General features: G+C 42.9%; 1 protein-coding gene across 10 annotated transcripts in view; it reads right to left on the bottom strand.

Annotated features, from left to right (window-relative positions):
- LOC147020176 (PHD finger protein 20-like protein 1) overlaps window positions 1–19,685 on the bottom strand; it is a 109,153-nt gene that overhangs the window by 28,101 nt on the left and 61,367 nt on the right. For 9 of the 10 annotated variants that reach the window (XM_085895258.1, XM_085895264.1, XM_085895268.1 and 6 more), the window contains 3 exons: window positions 19,562–19,614; window positions 19,368–19,482; window positions 3,533–3,625 (listed from right to left, as the gene is read on the bottom strand). In XM_085895258.1, the coding sequence (XP_085751384.1) occupies window positions 3,533–3,625; window positions 19,368–19,482; window positions 19,562–19,614 (261 nt within the window). The remainder of the gene's footprint in view (window positions 1–3,532; window positions 3,626–19,367; window positions 19,483–19,561; window positions 19,615–19,685) is intronic. The other variant, XM_085895265.1, reaches the window with a different exon arrangement.

Genomic DNA, 19,685 nt, shown 5'->3' with positions numbered 1-19,685 from the left:
GGCATCCTGATTCAATGAATCAAACACATTGCAGAGATCAACATCAAGGAGGGTGGTGTTGAAAGCACTCTACAACTCTTCAGGATTCCCCAATTCCCCACTCAGCCTGTTTGCAAACTCCTCAGCTACCCTCTCATCCTTTACTTTGCCAACATCCAGCTTCGGCTGGGATTGTACCATTCTCCCGGATTTAAGCTGCAACTTCTTAGTTGCGACCACAAGCCTGTAGTCGGTATTGAGGAACTGAACACACCGGTAGACCCTGCAGTTGTGGATCATCCTCCAGCAACCATCAATGAGCACATGGTCAATCTCCTTTGCCACACCACCAGTGTTGGAATACCAAGTCCAACGATGAGCTTGTGGGTGCTGAAACCATGAACCAGCCACCCTCAGTCCATGACTTCTTGCAAAGTCAAGTAACTTGGTACTATTCTGATTCACAGTTCCAGACCCATGGGGACCAACACATTTCTCATCACCATCCCGATCAGTTCTTGTAGATGCATTGAAATCCCCCAAGACTAGAAGAGTATCTCGCCTGGGGCACTGAACAACCACAGACTCGAGCGTGGCATAGAATGCATCCTTCATGGTGAGATCAATCGCCTCAGTTGGAGCATATACAGAGACCAGGAAAATGACACCCAAGCAGTTACGAATCCTTAGTCTCATAATATGCTCGTTGACCGGTGTTACCTCAATTATCATTGGAGTCAGTTTATTGGACACAGCTACAGCAACTCCTTGGACATGGTAACCATCAGGGCGACCAGACCAATAGTAGGTGGAACCACCCGCAATGATCTCACCACTATACGGTCTCCCAACCTTAGAGAGTGATGCAATGCTGATGTTCAAACACTTGAGCTCAGATGATAACAGAGACAGGTGATCATCCTCTCATAGGGATAGGACATTCCAGGCACCAACCCGAAGGGACCACCTCAGGTTAACCCAAGGAGACTGCCGTCTGGTGCACGACACCTCAGCACCACCCCGACAGACACTACCGCAATCTGACCTGGGAAGGTTACCACGAGGTTTTCCTCCCATCATCAAAGAGTGGGGGGTGGGGGGGGTCCCGAAGGCTTTGCCCCAATCCCGTCATCCGGTGAGCTGCCCTGCAGATGGCAGCTGCACAGGAGGTACTCCCATGGAGTGGGTTTTCAGATTTCTTTGCGTTTTTGTGTTTTGCAGTGTAGGGTTTTACTGTGGCCAGAGTGCAAATCCTGCCACCAACCTCCTAAAAAAAGTAACCCAACTACATCCAGGAGGACGGCTGCAGACACAGTTGGGCACTAGATATGTATGGCCGTTGTCTCACAAGGAGCTCCTTCACCCTTTGACAAGTTTTGTTTTTAATCCTGCTGGGTGTCCATATCATACACTCTCTTCACCAGGAAACCTGGTTGGGGGAGACGGTTTAATCGCCGACAACCCGAACATGAAACAGGTTAGTACAGGTTTACATGGTACCTATAGCAAGTCACAGATCCAATCTGGCCTGACCTGATAACTCTCTCTCTCACCCTCCTCTTTCTCCCCCCCCCTCCGTCTTTTAGTATTCCCGTCAGCGAATGACAGGTAGTATTTGCTAGTTTGAAAAATGTATGTAGGAATGAAGAGAGCAAATTGAGAAAAAAAAAAGAAAACTAAAGATCATACAATTACATCATGGCAGTAGTTTATAACAACAATAACAATAATAATATTAATTTTTTATCATTATATTGTTATGCTTTTCAAGTAACAATTCATAGTATACCATAAGTACACTATTGCTCTGTCATGACATCAGTAAAGGAAAATGCACAATAAATAAAAGGTAAAAATAAATTTCAACTCCGTTAATGTTTTTGGCCCACTGCAGTTCATCCATCATGTGGCTAACTTTAGCTCAGCATTTTGCTGGGCAGTCTGTAAAGTAGTCCAATGCAGCACTGTGCCTAATAATTGTTGGCCTTGTGGTTTCAATTTGTAACCAGAGAAGATAAAGTTTCACTTGCGTTTCTGCGGTTACTGAGCACAGATGGAGATGGATTGCTGCAATAAATGGACAAAAGGGAGGCAATTACACCTCCTCGAGTTTGCAGGGGACAACTTTATCTCAATCTCTTATCTCTTCTTCTTGTTCTTCTTCTTCTTCTTTCGGCTGCTCCCATTCGGGGTCGCCACAGCGGATCATCCATATGATCCGCATAGTGATTTGGCACATTTTTTACACCGGATGCCCTTCCTGACACAACCCTGGTCGCCTCTTGTGACACAGGGATCTGGTACACCTATTTTTATACCGGGGTATATCTCAATCTCTTATCTCATGTTGGCAAATTTCTCGTGTGTGCCCTACCGATGTCACAGTTCAAATGACTCTGGCAGATATATTACTTGCTTCTTGGAAGTAACAGGGTAATGAAATCTATATATATACAGTGGAATCTCATTATAACGAATAACTACTTTCCATGGACGTCATTGAAATGAAACTGAAATGTTTTATTTGTTCACAAAAAATGGAAAATTGTACTGGCAAACACAGTTTCCAATCTTTGGATAAGATCGAATATTGCACAATTCATTACCTCCATCACTGAAGGTGGATGGAGGTTATGTTTTCACCCTTGTTTGTCTTTGTCTCCAGGATATCTCAAGATGTCCGACGGATTCAGACAAAATTTGGTGGACAGGATGAGTGTGCGCCAAGGAAGAATTGATTCGATTTTGGTGAAGGTCCGGATATGGAATTTTTTAAAAAGTGATTGTTTTCCATTGAGAGATATGGCCAAAAACGATATCTCAAAAATTTATGGATGGATTCAGATGAAACTTGGTGGACGGATTGGGTGTTTGACAAGGACAAATTGATTAGATTTTGGTAAAGATCTGGGTCTGGATCCGGATACTAAGATTTTTTCTATTTTTAAAGCGATTTGTCACCATTCAGAGATGGGGCCATAAACTATATATAGCATGATATTTCAAAAAGTTATGGACGAGTTATGAAAAAAAACTTGGACGAGATGAGTTGGGTGATGCCCATCAATGGAACACAAAATGTAAACTGTTCAGGCTGGAGGAGGTATGTGCTCTACCAAGTGTCGTTCTAGTTTCCAAATGCAATTCAAATCATAAACTATGACAAAAACAATAGCAATAGCCCAACAAAACACACCATCAAACTATAAATATTGCACAAAGGAAAAAAAAAACAATTCTTCAGACAACTACAGTATCCAATATCCCCAAAACCACCCACTGACCCCTTTAATATAACTGACTATCATTAAAAACACAAATAGAAAACGGTACAAATGATTGTTTTTCTTAAATCTGGATTTGCACATGAAGCCTCTTAACCTCCTACCAGACCTCTGCTAAAGCAGGACTTTCCCCACTCCCACAATTGCTATTCAATGGACAAAACTCATTCCACATGGAGAACTACACAAATATGATAATTATTATGACGAAATAAAACTTAAATTTTTATGAAATATACAGCAGCTCTCTGAGCATATAGTTTGCTTACCTGCAAGCAATGCATCATCTGGAGAAACGTCAGTGTCTACGCAGGAACCTCGTGCATCCAATGTGTACCCTGCATGTTTTAGCCGAAGCAAACCTGCAGGAGTGAGCTCAGTTATTGTTCACTGCAAGTGAACAAACCAAAAAACAAAACCAAAAATGAAAACGAAACAAAGAACAACAAAACCCAAATACAAACTAAAGTATTCATCTAACACCTTACCCCACGCAGACTTGAGAAAAAGGACACGAGAATGTTTTTTTCAGCTCTTGCTTTGCGTTTCTGAGCACAATCTTAATTAGCTTTGTTCATGAACTTTGAATAACAGGCGCAATGGCATTCAGACAAAGTTGATGGGTAAAATGGAACAGTAGAGCTGAACTTTCCACCAATTCTTGTTCGAGAAACTGACGAATTTGGAACAATCTTTGAAAAAAAAATGATGCACCAAACGAACATCTTTTGGACGAAGTTAACTCTGTGGTTGCATCGCTATGCACAACCATTTTTGTCTAAATCTTGCTGTTACTCTGCCTTCAGATCGCGCGGCAAATTAGGTTGGTTAAGTCGGCATAACATTTTGCCCAAATCCTGCTAAAGTAGAGGATTTTGGAAGTGGACAGCTGTTGTGAAAAAAAATCTGTGTCCCTTTTGTCTCCGTTTTTCTCGTTTTGCTTCTTTCTTGTGAAATATTGCACTTTCTACTTCCTCAACAATATACTATTTCCCCTCCTTGCTTCAAAGAAATAAAAACAAAGAAAAACTAGAGTTCATCAAACACCTTATTGATAGTCTCTAGTAAAAAGGATATGGGCAAGGTCTGCGAGCAGCAGATTTGATTGATTGAGATTATGTAAAATGCTGTAATATTTTGACCAAGTACTGTTAAACAGAAGGGTTTTGAAAGTGCCAAGAAGGTGATTTGTATTCTATATTGTTCAAGAATATATGATTATCTAAAATAATAAATGTCAGCATGTGTCAGTAAGAGTGTCTCCTCCATAACTCCAAAACCATAAAACCGAGCGGTCCCAAACTTTGCATGCATACTCAGGGGACCCCAAGGGAGTGCATGAATGAAAAAACTGGGTGTTTGGGTTAATGTAAAACACCCCTTTTGAAGATCATTAATGGCCTTATTTAATTATATCCTTTATCAGGTGTCATCCTTGGTCAGCCTGCTCTCCCTCACAGGAATCTTAATTTGCCTTTTTGGGGGGGCCTCCTCAACAACGCCTTGACTTGGAACAGGCTACAATGGTTTATTAAGGATAAAGCACTCATTTTTTTTTTTTCGCTTTTTTCACTCAAATTCACATCATCAAATGTCTGATTTTCAAACAAACAAATTTCTGGATGCCCAAACAAATCGCTGGATGCCCAATAGATGGATCAAAAAAAATTGCAATGCTTATAGATGCCCAAAGATGACAGTGTTTGTGCCTTTATTTAATTTCTACACATGCGATAAGCTCTAGAACCTCTTAACCTAAGCCGAATTTCAAAATTTAAACTAAGGAATTGACTTGAGCAGCACTTCCGACTGCTAACAAAAAAAATAAAAGAAAAAAAGAAAAGAAAAAAAAAAGTGTTCATTTGTCGAATTCGCACATTGTTTGACATTCTGGGAGTCTACGTGTGGTGTTTGTTATAAGCGATCGCTACTCGCTTGCCCAGCCAGCCGTTCCTTATCAACCATTTTGTTGTCGTGCTTGCTTGAGTGCTTAATAGTGATGGGTGGAATAGATTCCAAAGTACTCGATTCCAACCATGGAATCGAAAGGAATAGAGTGGTGAATGGGAATCGATGTCGATTCCAAGTAATTCCTACTTCTGAGAAATAATCATTTTTTCGTCACTCTTGTGCATGTTCCGGTTACACATGGCCTGGTAATGCATTAATTGAAAAGGAGCATGCCATCTGGGTGTCCCATTTACAATATAGCAGCAAAAGCAAGTCACCTGCAAACTAAACACACCCTAAGGGTGTGTTCTTTTTCAATGAATAGCAAGGTATTTAGAGTTGGCCGGTAAAGCATGCTGACTGCTTTGTTGATGGATGGGTAGGTAATACATTGGTTCAATTTTGACAATATATCGTTCCAAAGGTCCAGAAATGCAATATGGAACTATTTGGGGAAGGTTAAAGAAGACAGTCCGAAAGCTGCATTCTCACTTTGTTCAATCGACATTGCTCATCATTGTAATATGTCAAATATGCTAAAACATTTGAAAACCAAACATCAGAGAGAGCACCAATTAGTGACGTAGTCCATGGGCCCAGGCATATATCGGTACCATCTGGGAAACCAAACTTTAGGGCTACTAAGTTATTGGTAGGGACTATATGATTATTTCAATATGTGATAACCATTCCAGAAGAGCAGCTTAGTGTATGTATTTTGCATTTTTACCATTCTGAGATATTGACGTTTTGGGGGAAAATCACACAATGGACTATTGACACATCCCATGAAGGTAATATCATTCAATAACAGCTCAGGATATCCAGATTTGTTTGCCTTTTCGCTTTCATTTTGCGGAGGGTGGGTACATTCCAGAGATGATAACTACCAATAAGCTGCCAGTCTGCAATGGTTATCACATCAAAATATGATATATATATATATATATATATATATATATATATATATATATATATATATATATATATATATATATATATATATATATACACACCAATTCAAAAATCATAAGTAGGATTGGTTTCCTTAGATGGTACCGACAAGTGGAATTTCTGGCCTGGGCCCATGGACTAACGGTTGAGAATGCGAAATTAAAGAAACCAAAGTCTGCAACAGCAACAAGTTCATTTTGACAATCAACAATTGAAAGCACTTATTCCCCAGCAACGCCACAGTATGCTGCCTTCCCTTCACCTCACGCTGGTTTTTTTTGTTTAAAATTTTTTTTATTTTTGTATACATTGTCGAGGCTCGTATGAGAGCTAACACACGACGCATAGCAAGGGGGGGGGGGCATGAGACAAGAGGGGCAGGAGTGGGAAGGACAAAACAGTGGGGAACAGAGACATGAAGAGATCTGTGGAAGGGAGAGGGATGGGGTGGGGAACATGGGGTACACAAGATGGACACTCCAGGGAGTTTCAGGAAGGAAAGCAGGGAATTTGAAGGAGGTGGGTTTGGGGTGGATTAACGGGGGTACAAAAGATCGAGGATTTGGATGGGGGAGGATAAGAGGTGGTGGTGAACAGCTGTTTTGAAGGCCTGGAGGGAAGAATGGGATTGAAGAGAGTGAGGGAGTTTATTCCAAAGGCGGGAAAAAAGAGGGATGAAAGAGTGAAGGTGAGCAGTGATTCGTGATTTTGGTAGTTTTACCAGAAGGGGGTTGTTGGCAGACCTTGAGTGCACTGCAGAAAAATGGTGGGGGGTGGGCGAGACAGATCGGGGGGGGGGGGCGAGACAGTAGAAGACAATGAGGAGACAGTAGAAGACAGAAAGACCACTGACCTGCCTGTGGGAAGAGAGTGAGAGGCCCAAAGACTCAGCCACACCGTGGGAGATACCAATGATCCTAAATGCCTTGGTTTCCACAGCGTGAAGCCGAGAAAGGTGGGAAGCAGGAGCACCAGCCCAGAGGGGAGAGCAGTACTCCATCTGGCTGCGGACAAAAGCTTTGTATGTGGTCAGGAGCTCAGGTGGGCCGAGGAAGGACTTTGCACGAAGGAGGATTCCCAGTCGGCAACTGGCTTTGGAGGCCAGGTTAGAAATGTGGCTTTCCCAGGAAAGATCATGGCAGATAGTGAGACCTATAAGCTTGAAAGAAGGAACTTCTTCCAGAGGATTTTTGAGAAAGTCGATGGGGGAGGGGGGGTCCAAACGGTCCTTTCGGAGAGACATAGTGAGAATGTGAGATTTGTCAGGATTGAAAGACATGTTCCATGTGTTGGACCAGTTTGTGATTTTACCCAAATCTGCAGTCAGCGAAGAAGTTGCTGCTTGCCGGTCTGAGGGATGACAGATGGTACGACAGAGGGTGAAGTCATCAGAAAAGAGATAGAGAGGATTTTTCAGTCAGGGAGATCATTTATGAAGATCAGGAATATGACTGGGTCCAGAACACTGCCTTGGGGCACTCCAGCTTTGACAGGGAGAGGAAAATAAAGGATTCCGTTAAGAGCCCCACATTTGCTACAAGAGTGGAGGAAGTCATCATCAAAGAGTGGGTGTAGTTTCATAGAAGAGAGCAAATACCTATTTTTTTTGGGGGGGGAGGGGAGGTGTGTCAAACCTCACCCGGTAGAACCCCTTAATGAGCACGGATTTTGATGTGTTCGATAGGCCTTCGTGAGGAATCAGATATGAAGCGGGTGGCCAAGTTTCGTCAAAATTGTGAATTGGTTCAAGCAATAATGACTGAAGTGTTTATGGACTCACTGACTCGCTCACCTGCGGACACTGTTCGATCACATAAGTTCACCTGAATAAAGTCCAGGTGAGCCAAAAAACACATACACAGAGTTTGACATGATTATTTCTTGTAACCATCTCCACCTTGTTTACATATTTTTTGGAGTTACATCCCTATATCCTTTTGCACTTATTTTTTAAAATGTTTTTGTAACCCGTTTGTTTCTTTACCAATTGTTTTTTGTTTTGTAGAAACGTGTTTACATGTTGGAGAATTTCATTTTTATTGCACAGATTTTTTTTTATTCTTACGATTTGTGTTGTATTAAACATGAGCATTCCCCCATCCTCCCCCCCCTCTTCTCCCACCCTCATCCATCTTTTGGGTGGAATGATACGGGTAAAGCAGGGAAATTTGAAGTGGAGAACAATCTTTGTTGAAGCTAATTTAGTGGGTAAATTGATGTAATGGTAATTTCTGGTTCTAAAGCATTTTGCCAAGAGTATGTGAAAAGAGTGCCATTATTAACTATGTTCTACTACAGTACTGATTTACAAAATAATGTTGTACTACAAATTTTATAGATGTGCTCATATTGTAATGGTATTGTATATACTTTATGTGCAATCTAACATTCTAAATAGTAAGTACTTTAGAGAAATGTGTGTGTTGTTGTCAATTGGCCCCGTGACTGCCTGTTTTGGTGGGGGAGAGGGGAGAGCTCCCTTCCTATTCCTTTGCAAAGGAATGCAGTTTTGTGTACTTTTTGTGGAATCCTTTCCAGCTATTAAAATTTCGATCAGTTTGCACCTTCCCACTACAAAATGGTTGATTCATGTTTAAACCAAGTTCGTAACTTAAACCAATTTTGAGTTTGTCTGTCAGAAAATAATAATAAGAATGACAAAAAGGGCATTTTTGGGTCTCATTTTTTTCTTGCTCAACGATGATGTCCCAAAGTTAAATGAGTGCTATTGGATGGGAAATCATTTTCAGATGACTGGAAGGTAACTTATAGGTTTACAAGTTATATCTTAGTAGATTTTTTTTTGAGGATTTACAGTATGTTGTATTGAGACAATGGAGTGGCTGGGCTATCCCTACATAAAGAAGTCTGCCAACTTATTGATACCTAAGTTTGAAAACATTGTAAATGCCGCATGTGCATACATATAGATCAAGATTAGGTTAAGGTGGGAAATTAACAAACACATTATTTAGCACAAATGGCAAGGATGGAAGTCCTAGAGGTGAGTGAATAAGCAATTACATTTAACAGAGTAAAACTAAAAACCCGCTAAGGACACACACACACACACACACACACACACACACACACACACACACACACACACACACACACACACACACACACACACACACACGAGATTAAAAAAAGAGCAGGTGGGCACCAATGTACCACAGTAGCAGCAGCAGCTCATAAAGCAGAACATGCCATGAGCTCAGCGAGCCACACAGCCAACAGGAGTGCCTCTCTTTCGGACTTGCTCTAATCGTCCTTGATCAGTCTCCCATTCAGCCATGAGAACATCCACATTCACCCACCATTGAGGCATGCATGACAGCCCTCCTCACCAACCACGGGCCACCTCATGCCTAGAGAGAGCCTTGTGACCTAATTGGTGGCACCGGCCCAGACGAAATGGGCATTGTGCACATCGGACAGCATGGTCCAATTCTGTGTCACTTTGCTCATCACCATTCAGGGGTGGCCATGTGGGAGGGCGGAGCTTCTTCATCTTCCCAGTGGCACGAAGGGAGGGGGTTGAAAAGCTTCTCTCTCATCTGGCTCTAACCCAGTTCAACACTTGAGAACGAAGGAACAAGACACCCAAAACATTTCCAGACCCTACAATTTACAACACGATCTCAGCGGTGTACAAACAAACAGGATGACATATTCCTATCCACATGTCCTAATTACATGGTGGTAAAGTCCAATAATCTATAAGAACACGAACGGGGGTTTACGGCTTCATTCTTGCAGCTGACTTCATCCCCAAAAATATAACAATCATATATTGTAGCGGACACAGTCTCCCGAACGTGCACCCAAGACTGCTGAAGATCCACTCCCAGGATTCCAGAGCTGAGGCGTTCTTTGCAGTGCAACATGGTTGAATAATTAAATAATTTGGCCAGTGCACAGAAACTTTGCGAGGATTCAATGCTAATGTGGTTACGTCAGATTGTGATTCCACAGCTCAAATAACACAGTGACAATGCTTTATAAATTAACAGGCATAAAAATACATATATATCTTCTTCTTTCGGCTGCTCCCATTAGGGGTCGCCACAGCAGATGATCCGTAATGATCCGCATAGTGATTTGGCACAGGTTTTACGCCAGATGCCCTTCCTGACGCAACCTTGGTCGCCTCTTACTACACAAGGATATGGTACACCTATTGTAACCTGGGCATACACCGGGCCCAGTACACTGGTACTCACTTCGCCGACCTCGGAAGGATGACAGGCTGAGTCAACCTCCTGGTGTATTAATTCATTAGTCCAACGGGGCTTGAACTCAGGACCTTTTGGATCCCAAGCCGCTGCCCTAACCACTGCGCCAACACCAGGCTTTGTTAAAAAAAAATACATATATATATATATATATATATATATATATATATATATATATATATATATATATATATATATATATATATATATGAAGGTGGATTGGTTTAAATACTTGGGATCAACTGTCCAAAGTAACGGAGAGTGTGGGAGAGAAGTGAAAAAGAGAGTGCAGGCAGGATGGAGTGGGTGGAGAAGAGTTGCAGGAGTGATTTGTGACAGAAGGGTAGCTACAAGAGTGAAGGGGAAAGTATACAAGACGGTAGTGAGACCAGCGATGTTGTATGGTTTGGAGGCGGTGGCGCTAACAAAAAGACAGGAAGCTGAGCTGGAGGTGGCAGAGTTAAAGATGCTGCGATTCTCGTTGGGAGTGACGAGGATGGATAGGATAAGAAATGAGTATATTAGAGGGACAGCGCAGGTAGGACGGTTTGGAGACAAAGTGAGAGAGGCGAGATTGAGATGGTTTGGACATGTGCACAGGAGGGAAACGGAGTATATCGGGAGAAGGATGTTGAAGATGGAGCCGCCAAGCAGGAGGAGAAGAGGAAGGCCAAAGAAGAGGTTCATGGATGCGGTGAGGGCGGACATGCGGGTGGTTGGAGTGTCAATGGAAGATGTGGAGGATAGAGCGAAATGGAGACAGTTGGTCCGCTGTGGCGACCCCTAATGGGAGCAAGCCGAAAGAGGAAGAAGAAGATGTGATGTGTGTATATGTATATATATATATATATATATATATATATGGAGCACAGCAATAAATTAATCAGTGAAGAAAAACAAGAAGGAAAGACCCAATCAGCACAATGCACTTTATCTCAAAGACGGACTTAACACGCATACTCTTTCAGAGGCATGAGAGAATGAAAGAGTGAAACAGAAATGTAGTCAGAGGCTTTTGTGGCCTTTCCTTTTCCAGGGGCTGGAGGGAGGGGTGGCACATGGTGGGCAAGCTGATTGGGGCTGTTCTCATGTGGTGGGGTCCAAAGCTTTTGTCGCTCGTCCACTTCTGAAACTTGGCGCACTTCACACTCTTACCAACGACAGACTGCGACTGCACGAACCCTGACTTGGTGCCAACTCCTCGGCTAGGACAGACTCGACCAACCCGACTGACTGCGACTCACTCACCATGGCTGTCAGGCTGACAGACTGCCCCGGCTGGGTGTCGACTGACTGATGTGCAGTTACTGGCCTGACTCCTGGCAGTACTCACCCCAGCTAGTACTGGCCACAGCATTTCTCCCTGCTGGGTTTTCTATGCTCCGAGGGCGCACTCTCCCCCACATCCCCTCCCCATGGCGAAGCTTTTCACGACCACAATGAGGTTCCCCCCACCTCCCTGAGCATCACACACACATGCTTCAGCCATGTTGGTTTCAGGTATCGAACCTCATACACATAGTACCAGCATATCCACGCCACCTGCTAAAGTAGCACAAGTCAAATAATCAAGTTAGCATAGTTGTGTCTGACCTTGCACATGCAGACCTACCATAATGTTGTTGCGGCCACATGTGGAGGTGAGAAAATATGATGGGAAAGGATCAAGTACATTAATTGCAGAGGGACAAAGTGGTATAAGAGACAGACACGAGGGGCTAGGGTGAAAATGAGCTTTCTATACACCCGATTCTGGCTGCTGCTGGGCTCATGCGAACATTCTTAACAAAATAACTAACGAACATATACACACATGTAATATACAAGGGTGTCTGAAAATGGATATACCAAAAAGAACATTGAATAGTTTTATTGTTATTCGAGACAATAACAAAAATTTGACATGAATACATACATTAGACTTGAACATCTTAGGTTATTTAATTTTTTATTGGCGCCAACTCCTTGAGTTTAGTATTGTTTAGATATTCTCGAATTGTTAATAAACTTCTCCATGTCGTCCATCAATCACAATAAACAACCTAATTTGGTGTTCAAATTCTGAGAAAACATTTTCCAACACAGCTGGAGCGATGGATGACACAGAATCAACAATACAATGTTTAATTTCTTCAAGCTCCCTTGGTTTGCTAGTGTAGACTTTACTTTTTTTTTAAGCATTAGAGATAAAATTCAAAAGGTGCTAAGTCAAATGAAAGAGCAGTCCATTTCATAGGTCCTCCTTGACCAATCCAATGGTCTGGCAAAGTTTGATTTAAAAACACTTCAACAAATTCGAGCAAAGTGAGGTGGTGCTCCATCCTGTTGAAAGATATCTCTTTGTAACAAGTCGGGATTTTCTTGGAGTTGCGGAATAAAGAACTCCCGTGGCATGATGAGGTACAAAATGCTGGCGACAGTGCGTTCATCAAAGAAATGGGGTCCATAGATGTGAGAACGAGACATGGCAAACCAGATATTTACTTTTGGTAAATCCCTTTTGTGTTCATACAATTCATGTGGATTTTCTTCTCTCCATATCCTACAATTGTGACGATTAACTTTTCTTGATGTGTGAAATGTAGGTAGCCTCATCACTAAAAATGAAGTTTGACAAAAAAAAAATGTTCATCCAATTCTATCCGTTCAATTAAATTTTGACAAACATTTACTCGTGTTTCATAATCCTCTTCGGAAAGTTTATGAACCGTATATATTTTATAACATTTGCACCTCAATTATCAATGAAGGATATCATGAATAGAACTTTTCGGAATGTTTAACTCAAGTGATGCTCTCCTAATTGACTTCTTTGGACTGTTAGTAAATGCCACCACAACAGCATTCACCCTTTCATTTGACTTTCTTGGCCTTCCAGCAGATTTCTCCTTCAGGACAGATCCTGTAGCCTCAAACTGATCCACCCATCTTCATACGGAGTGTCTTTCAGGTGCCGGTTTGTTCATTTCATGCCGAAAACGCCTTTGGGCTTTGATGATTGAACCACATTCATGTACAAATTTCACAATTTTTGCTTTCTCTTGAGGACTTGTCATTATATCTGAAAATGGGGTTTCTCCTGAAACAGAAAGAAGATAACAATCAATATTCACAACAAAAAAACTTACAAATAAATTGCATGTTCTAATATCAAATTTATGTCTATCTCGGATAACAATAAAACGATTCAAAGTTCTTTTTGGTATATTCATTTCCGGACACCCTGTATATGTATGTATATTCTATATATGTATTTATCGTGGGGGTTAAGTTCCAAACCCCACCCCCCGCGATAAGTGAAAATCCGCGATGGATGGATGCCTCCCAAAAAATGCCTATTTTTTTTATAAACACGGTGTATAAACACGATTGGGTTTGATTTCTATATTGCAAATGTTAAACGCTGTGCGGTGTATTAACACGATTGGGTTTGATTTATATCGAGTGAATATTAAACGCTGGGCGGTGTATAAACACGATTGGGTTTGATTTATAATCGAGTGAATATTAAACGCTGTGCGGTGTATAAACACGATTGGGTTTGATAGGCTCCTGATGTTGGCTTCGTCCTTCTTGATGAAGGACGTAGCGTATGGTCGATTCATTCAAACCATAATGGCGTCTAACTGCGGCAAACCTTTTTCCTTCCCGAAGCATATCTAGCACCTTAACCTTCTCCTGGAGCGTCAGGACATTCCTCTGGCGCTTCGGTTCCTTGCCAGAAGCCTTCGAAGGTGCAGGGCGTTTGGGCGGCATCATAGGGCTTGGAGAAAAAACGAAGAAAATATTCGAAGTTCACAAGCGAAACTTTGTCTCGTGCATTGTGTGACTGGTCGAGCACCACGCGTTATAATTTATTGCTTAAATAATATATATTTTATATATTATTACCGCGATATACCGGGGAATCCACAGAAAAAATTAGTGAGGTTCCAAGGGAAAATCCGCGATGAACCGGGGGCGCGATAGGTGAACCGCGATATAGCTGGGGATTACTGTATATTGTTACGGCTGTGGAAATTTGCAGAGCACCATCTAGGTCCTTAGTTCAGTTATGCCGATAAGTCTGTGTTCAGATAGATTTCCCCACCATTGTCTAATGGGTTTTATTCGTGTGATCAGGGCTGTGATCTTTGAGATAGTGTTTTTCTTTTACTATCGTTATTTTGGACCAACCGCAATTACTACCACCACAAAGCACCACCAACCACAACAACCACGATCACCACCACCACCTTCTCGTCAACCGCCAACATCCCCACAGACAACGAACAGCCACCAACCCACAACAACCACGATCACCACCACCACCTTCTCGTCAACCGCCAACATCCTCACAGACAACGAACAGCCACCACCCCACAACAACCACGATCACCACCACCACCTTCTCGTCAAATGCCCAACCACACCACCCTCATGACCACCATGAACGCCAGCCTCACCTTCTCCACAACAACCACAACCACCTTCTCCAGACCCACATTTCAATGACCACACCACTACCTCAACAACCACACCACAAACCTCTCCACATCGGATAACATTTACACCACGGATACTCAACACCAAAGGAAACAAAGGCAAAGGTAGGAAAACCTGTTGCCCCCGCAGAGTGCGGGCAGAACCACAGCGCCGAGGAGAGAAGTTCCGATAACGCAAGGATTTCCCCTCCCCCTTTTTCTTGCTTTTCCACGCGCCGGGACGGGGGAGGAGTGAATCGGGCCAGGGTTCTAAGTTGAAGTAAAGGAGGGGCCTGATTTTGGGTGGATAACGGCCCTGGCGCCACACTCCCTTGGCGGCAACAACCCCGAACTTCTGGAAGTTTCCCGCGCGTGCTGGAAGTAGGGAGGGACGATGCACGCGTGGGTATAAAGGACGAACTGAGAAGGTCTGTCTGTTGTTGGGAGTCTCTCTCGAGGTCTTTTTTGGAGCTGAGGAGAAGGACGTCCTTTTGGAGGTCGAGAGGGTCAAGGTCTCTGTCTGCAGGTCTGGAGGTCGTGGCCGCTCGCAGAGTTGTGCCTTACCGTGGGTTGTGGAGACGGGACGGCGCAGGTCGCCCCAGCGAGGTTGAGGTAGCCAGCCCGGTCTCGCGGAGCCTCTGCGGTCTACACGGCTCCGTAGTATAAAGATCCCAAGGAGTCCAGTCTACCCCGTTGTCTTTGAGGTGGTTTTTCCTTGCTTTTCTTTGTATGAAAGTTGTAGCGCCGAGTCCATTAAGTAGAACTGTGATAAGTGACTGCACATAATAAATAAACGGTCATAGTTCCTTTGCATTGTTTTTGTTGGCTGTATAATTGCATATGTGCATGCTCGAATACATGCTTTTCTTGCATGAATACCTGACTGCATAAGTGTGTAATAAATGTGCTTGTTCAAATGTCACTCGTTCATTGTGTCCTCTTTCCCCAATTGAACTGCCATCTTGCCCTCGGAATATAGTTGGTTTTTAAATAGCCGGTAAAGCGATTGGGTCCAAAGGGAGTCGCGATAACACCCTGCTCGGTTATCCCAAAACGGAGCGAGCTGCATTAAGCGGCTCATCTCCCAGCGGCCCCATTGAGGTACAATCTCTCGGTAATCTACCCGCGCGAATAATTAGGTATATCGACAGTTCGGCGATTGACCCTGTAGCGTGGGTGGAGTGTGGACAAGGTTGTGGTGTGGTTAAGAATACACCCGCGGCTGGTTTTCGGCGTTGCTCTGGAAAGCCGCGACTGAATTGTCCGTCCGGTGGGCGTACGGCCGAGATTCGGCTAAGCGCGGCTGTTCACACGCCGGCGGGCGAGAATTCGTAACTTTATATATATATATATATATATATATATATATATATATATATATATATATATATCTCTCTGGAAAAAATTGAGACCACTGCAAAATTATCAGTTTTTCCGGATTTACTATTTATAGGTATGTGTTTGAATAAAATGAACACTTTTGTTTTATTCTATAAACTACTGACAACATTTCTCCCAAATTCCGAATTAAAATATTGTCATTTAGAGCATTTATTTGCAGAAAATGACAACTGTTCAAAATAACAACAAAGACTCAGTGTTTTCAGACCTCAAATAGAACAAACAAAACAAGTTCATATTCATTTTTCAACAACACAATACTAATGTTTTAACTTCGGAAGAGTTCAGAAATCAATTTTTTGTGGAATAACCCTGATTTTCAATCACAGCTTTCATGCGTCTTGGCATGCTCTCCACCATTCTTTCACATTGCTGTTGGGTGACATTATGCCACTCCTGGCACAAAAATTCAAGCATCTCGGCTTTGTTTGATGGCTTGTGACCATCCATCTTCCTCTTGATCACATTCTAAAGGTTTTCAATGGGGTTCAGGTTTGGAGATTGGGCTGGCCATGACAGGGTCTTGATCTGATGGTCCTCCATCCACACCTTGATTGACCTCGCTGTGTGGCATGGAGCATTGTCCTGCTGGAAAAACCAATCCTCAGAGTTGGGGAACATTGTCAGAGCAGAAGGAAGCAAGTGTTCTTCCAGGACAACCTTGTACATGGCTTGATTCATGAGTCTTTTACAAAGACAAATCTGCCCGATTCCGGCCTTGCTGAAGCACCCCCAGATCATCACCGATCCTCCACAAAATTTCACAGTGGGTGCGAGACACTGTGGTTTGTAGGCCTCTCCAGGCCTCTGTCCAACCTTTAGACAACCAGGTGTTGGGAAAAGCTGAAAATTGGACTCATCAGAGAAGATGACTTTACTCCAGTCCTCTACGGTCCAATCCTTATGGTCTTTTGCAAACCACAGCCTGGCTCTTTGCTTCTCATTGATGAAGGGCTTTTTTATAGCTTTTCTAGACTTCAGCCCTGCCCCTCGGAGCCTGTTTCGAACCGTCCTCGCCGTGCACTTCACCCCGTTTGCCATTCTTATTGTAGGTCACTTGATGTCATCCTCCGGTTGTTGAGTGACATTCGAATGAGTTGGCGGTCATCCCGGTCAGTGTAAAGTCGTTTTCACCCTCTGCCAGTCTGTAGCTTGTTGTCCCCAATGTCTGCTGCTTGACCCTGTTCTTATGAACCGCCATCTTTGAAATTTTAAGGATGGAAGCAACATGACACTCACTGTATCCCTCTGCCAGTAAAGCCAGAATTGAACCCGTTGAACTTTTTTGAAATTGAACTTTTCCTCACTCAAAACTTTTATTTTCAACTCTTTTGGCATGATCAATAGTTTTTTTTGATTCCAATTACTTTTGAGGGACTACTAGCACTGTTTTGCCATCCAGCTGGTCCTATTGCAAGAGGATAGTGATGACCACAGCAGTGGTTTTTATACTTTTCCTTGTTAAATAAGATTTGGTTCAGGTGATCCCCTAATCAGTACCTTACTAAGTAGAATGAGGTGTGCCTGTGTTGGAATTCAATAGACACTGGAATGGAATGGCTGCCATACATGTAGAGATGAGGATTCAAATTTTTTTTGGAGTGGTCTTTTTTTTTTTCCAGAGCTGTGTGTGTGTACATATATATATATATATATATATATATATATATATATATATATATATATATATATATATATATATATATTCATGTTATGGTTTTGGGGATAGATGAAATGAATTAATAGTCCAGATAGGATTGCATAGTGCAGCATGGTCTGTGGATGGGAAGAAGCACCTCGATGTATACAAGTCAGGGAAACTGTCAGCTTAAGTGTTACGTGTCACCACACGAGGGGTGGTGCGGTGTCAATGAGCTTTGGGAATAAAAAAATAAATTCCGCTGCATGTGATTACCCTCTGTGATTTTCCCTACGTTTTTATCTTCCAAGTATGACCATAAGCTAGGAACAGAGTCCCTGAAACAACAAAAGGAGAAGCCTCGCCTTCCCGGGCTTGGAGGCGAGGAGGTCACGCGCCGAGGATAGTGGATAAGAGAGGAGATTACTACTGCAGGGTGTGCTTGGCGGAAAGGTGCGGAGAGGGTGTTTGGCGAAAATGCACGAAGAGTGTGCTTGGCGGAAGGCGTGGAGGGTGTGCTTGGAGAAGGTGAAGTGTGTGTGTGTGTGTGTGTGTGTGTGTGTGTGTGTGTGTGTGTGTGTGTGTGTGTGTGTGTGTGTGTGTGTGTGTGTTTGGAAAAGGCGAAATGTATGTGCTTGGTGAGGGTGCATGCCTGGAGCAGATTGAGCAGAATGGAGCACGTCTATAGCTGATCGAGGTGGTGTGGCACGATTTGTGCATTTGAAGTTTCGAAGGCTGCAATAGGCGAGGCGCGATCCTGCCTGCACTTCCCAGTGGATGGTGGAGGCGCTTTCCTCCCGGTCTCAGTGGGAGACGGCGCCATTTTGTTTGGTGGGTGCACGTGCCGGCCGAATCTTCCCAGCACCAAATCGATGAGAGCCAGGCAGAGTACCAGTTCTTTGGAAGGGGGTTTTTATTTTCATTGTTACCCTTTGTCTGTGTTTGTGTCTGTGTGTGAGGCCTCGATCGTCGGAGTTTTTTATTTTAATTTGTTCGTTGTTATCCTTATAAGTATTTGTGTTTTATTAAAGAATCCATGTCAATCAGCATGTCCGCCTCCTAGAAATAAGGACCGCTCGACCGTCCAAGGAGGTTGGTCGGTGTTGGCTGCCTGGCTACCACGAATTTAGCGAGTGGGAATGGAGCCCCAGCTCCCCTACAACTGCTGACAGGAGCGGGATTCGAACCAAGGCCAACTCCACAATATATATATATATATATATATATATATATATATATATATATATATATATATATATATATATATATATCTATATATATCACACACACACACACACACACACACACACACACACACACACACACACACACACACACACACACACACACACACACACACACACACACACCTAAAGCATTGAACTGAAGGTTGGATGAAGAATCAATACATCATAAGACTTGATTGTTTATAAAGAGGGACCTGCAGTTTCAACAGTACCTATGCGGGTTGCCTTTCTCGGTGGAAGTGTCCTTGTGGGCTTCGCCTGCTCACTATGAAGTAGAGAGGGACTCATAGGATTTGTTTCAGATGATGCACAGGTGCTCGTCATGGTCTGTAGGTCAGAACATGTAAAGAAAATAAGTGATTTAACAAATCTAATAAACCGAGCCAGATTGAGAACAATGACCAACCTCAGGTGTTTTGCTTTCTTTTGATTGGCATGGTAGACTTGATGCCGTTTCACCTGAAAACACAAAATGCAATAACACAGAGACATCATAATCAGACAGACAAAACAATGAAGAAATTGGCACT

Source organism: Eptatretus burgeri, chromosome 9, assembly GCF_056783735.1.
Source record: "Eptatretus burgeri isolate ZD-2024b chromosome 9, Ebu_testis_v1, whole genome shotgun sequence".
Lineage (NCBI taxonomy): Eukaryota > Metazoa > Chordata > Myxini > Myxiniformes > Myxinidae > Eptatretus > Eptatretus burgeri.
This window is presented reverse-complemented; position numbering and strand designations above follow the sequence as displayed.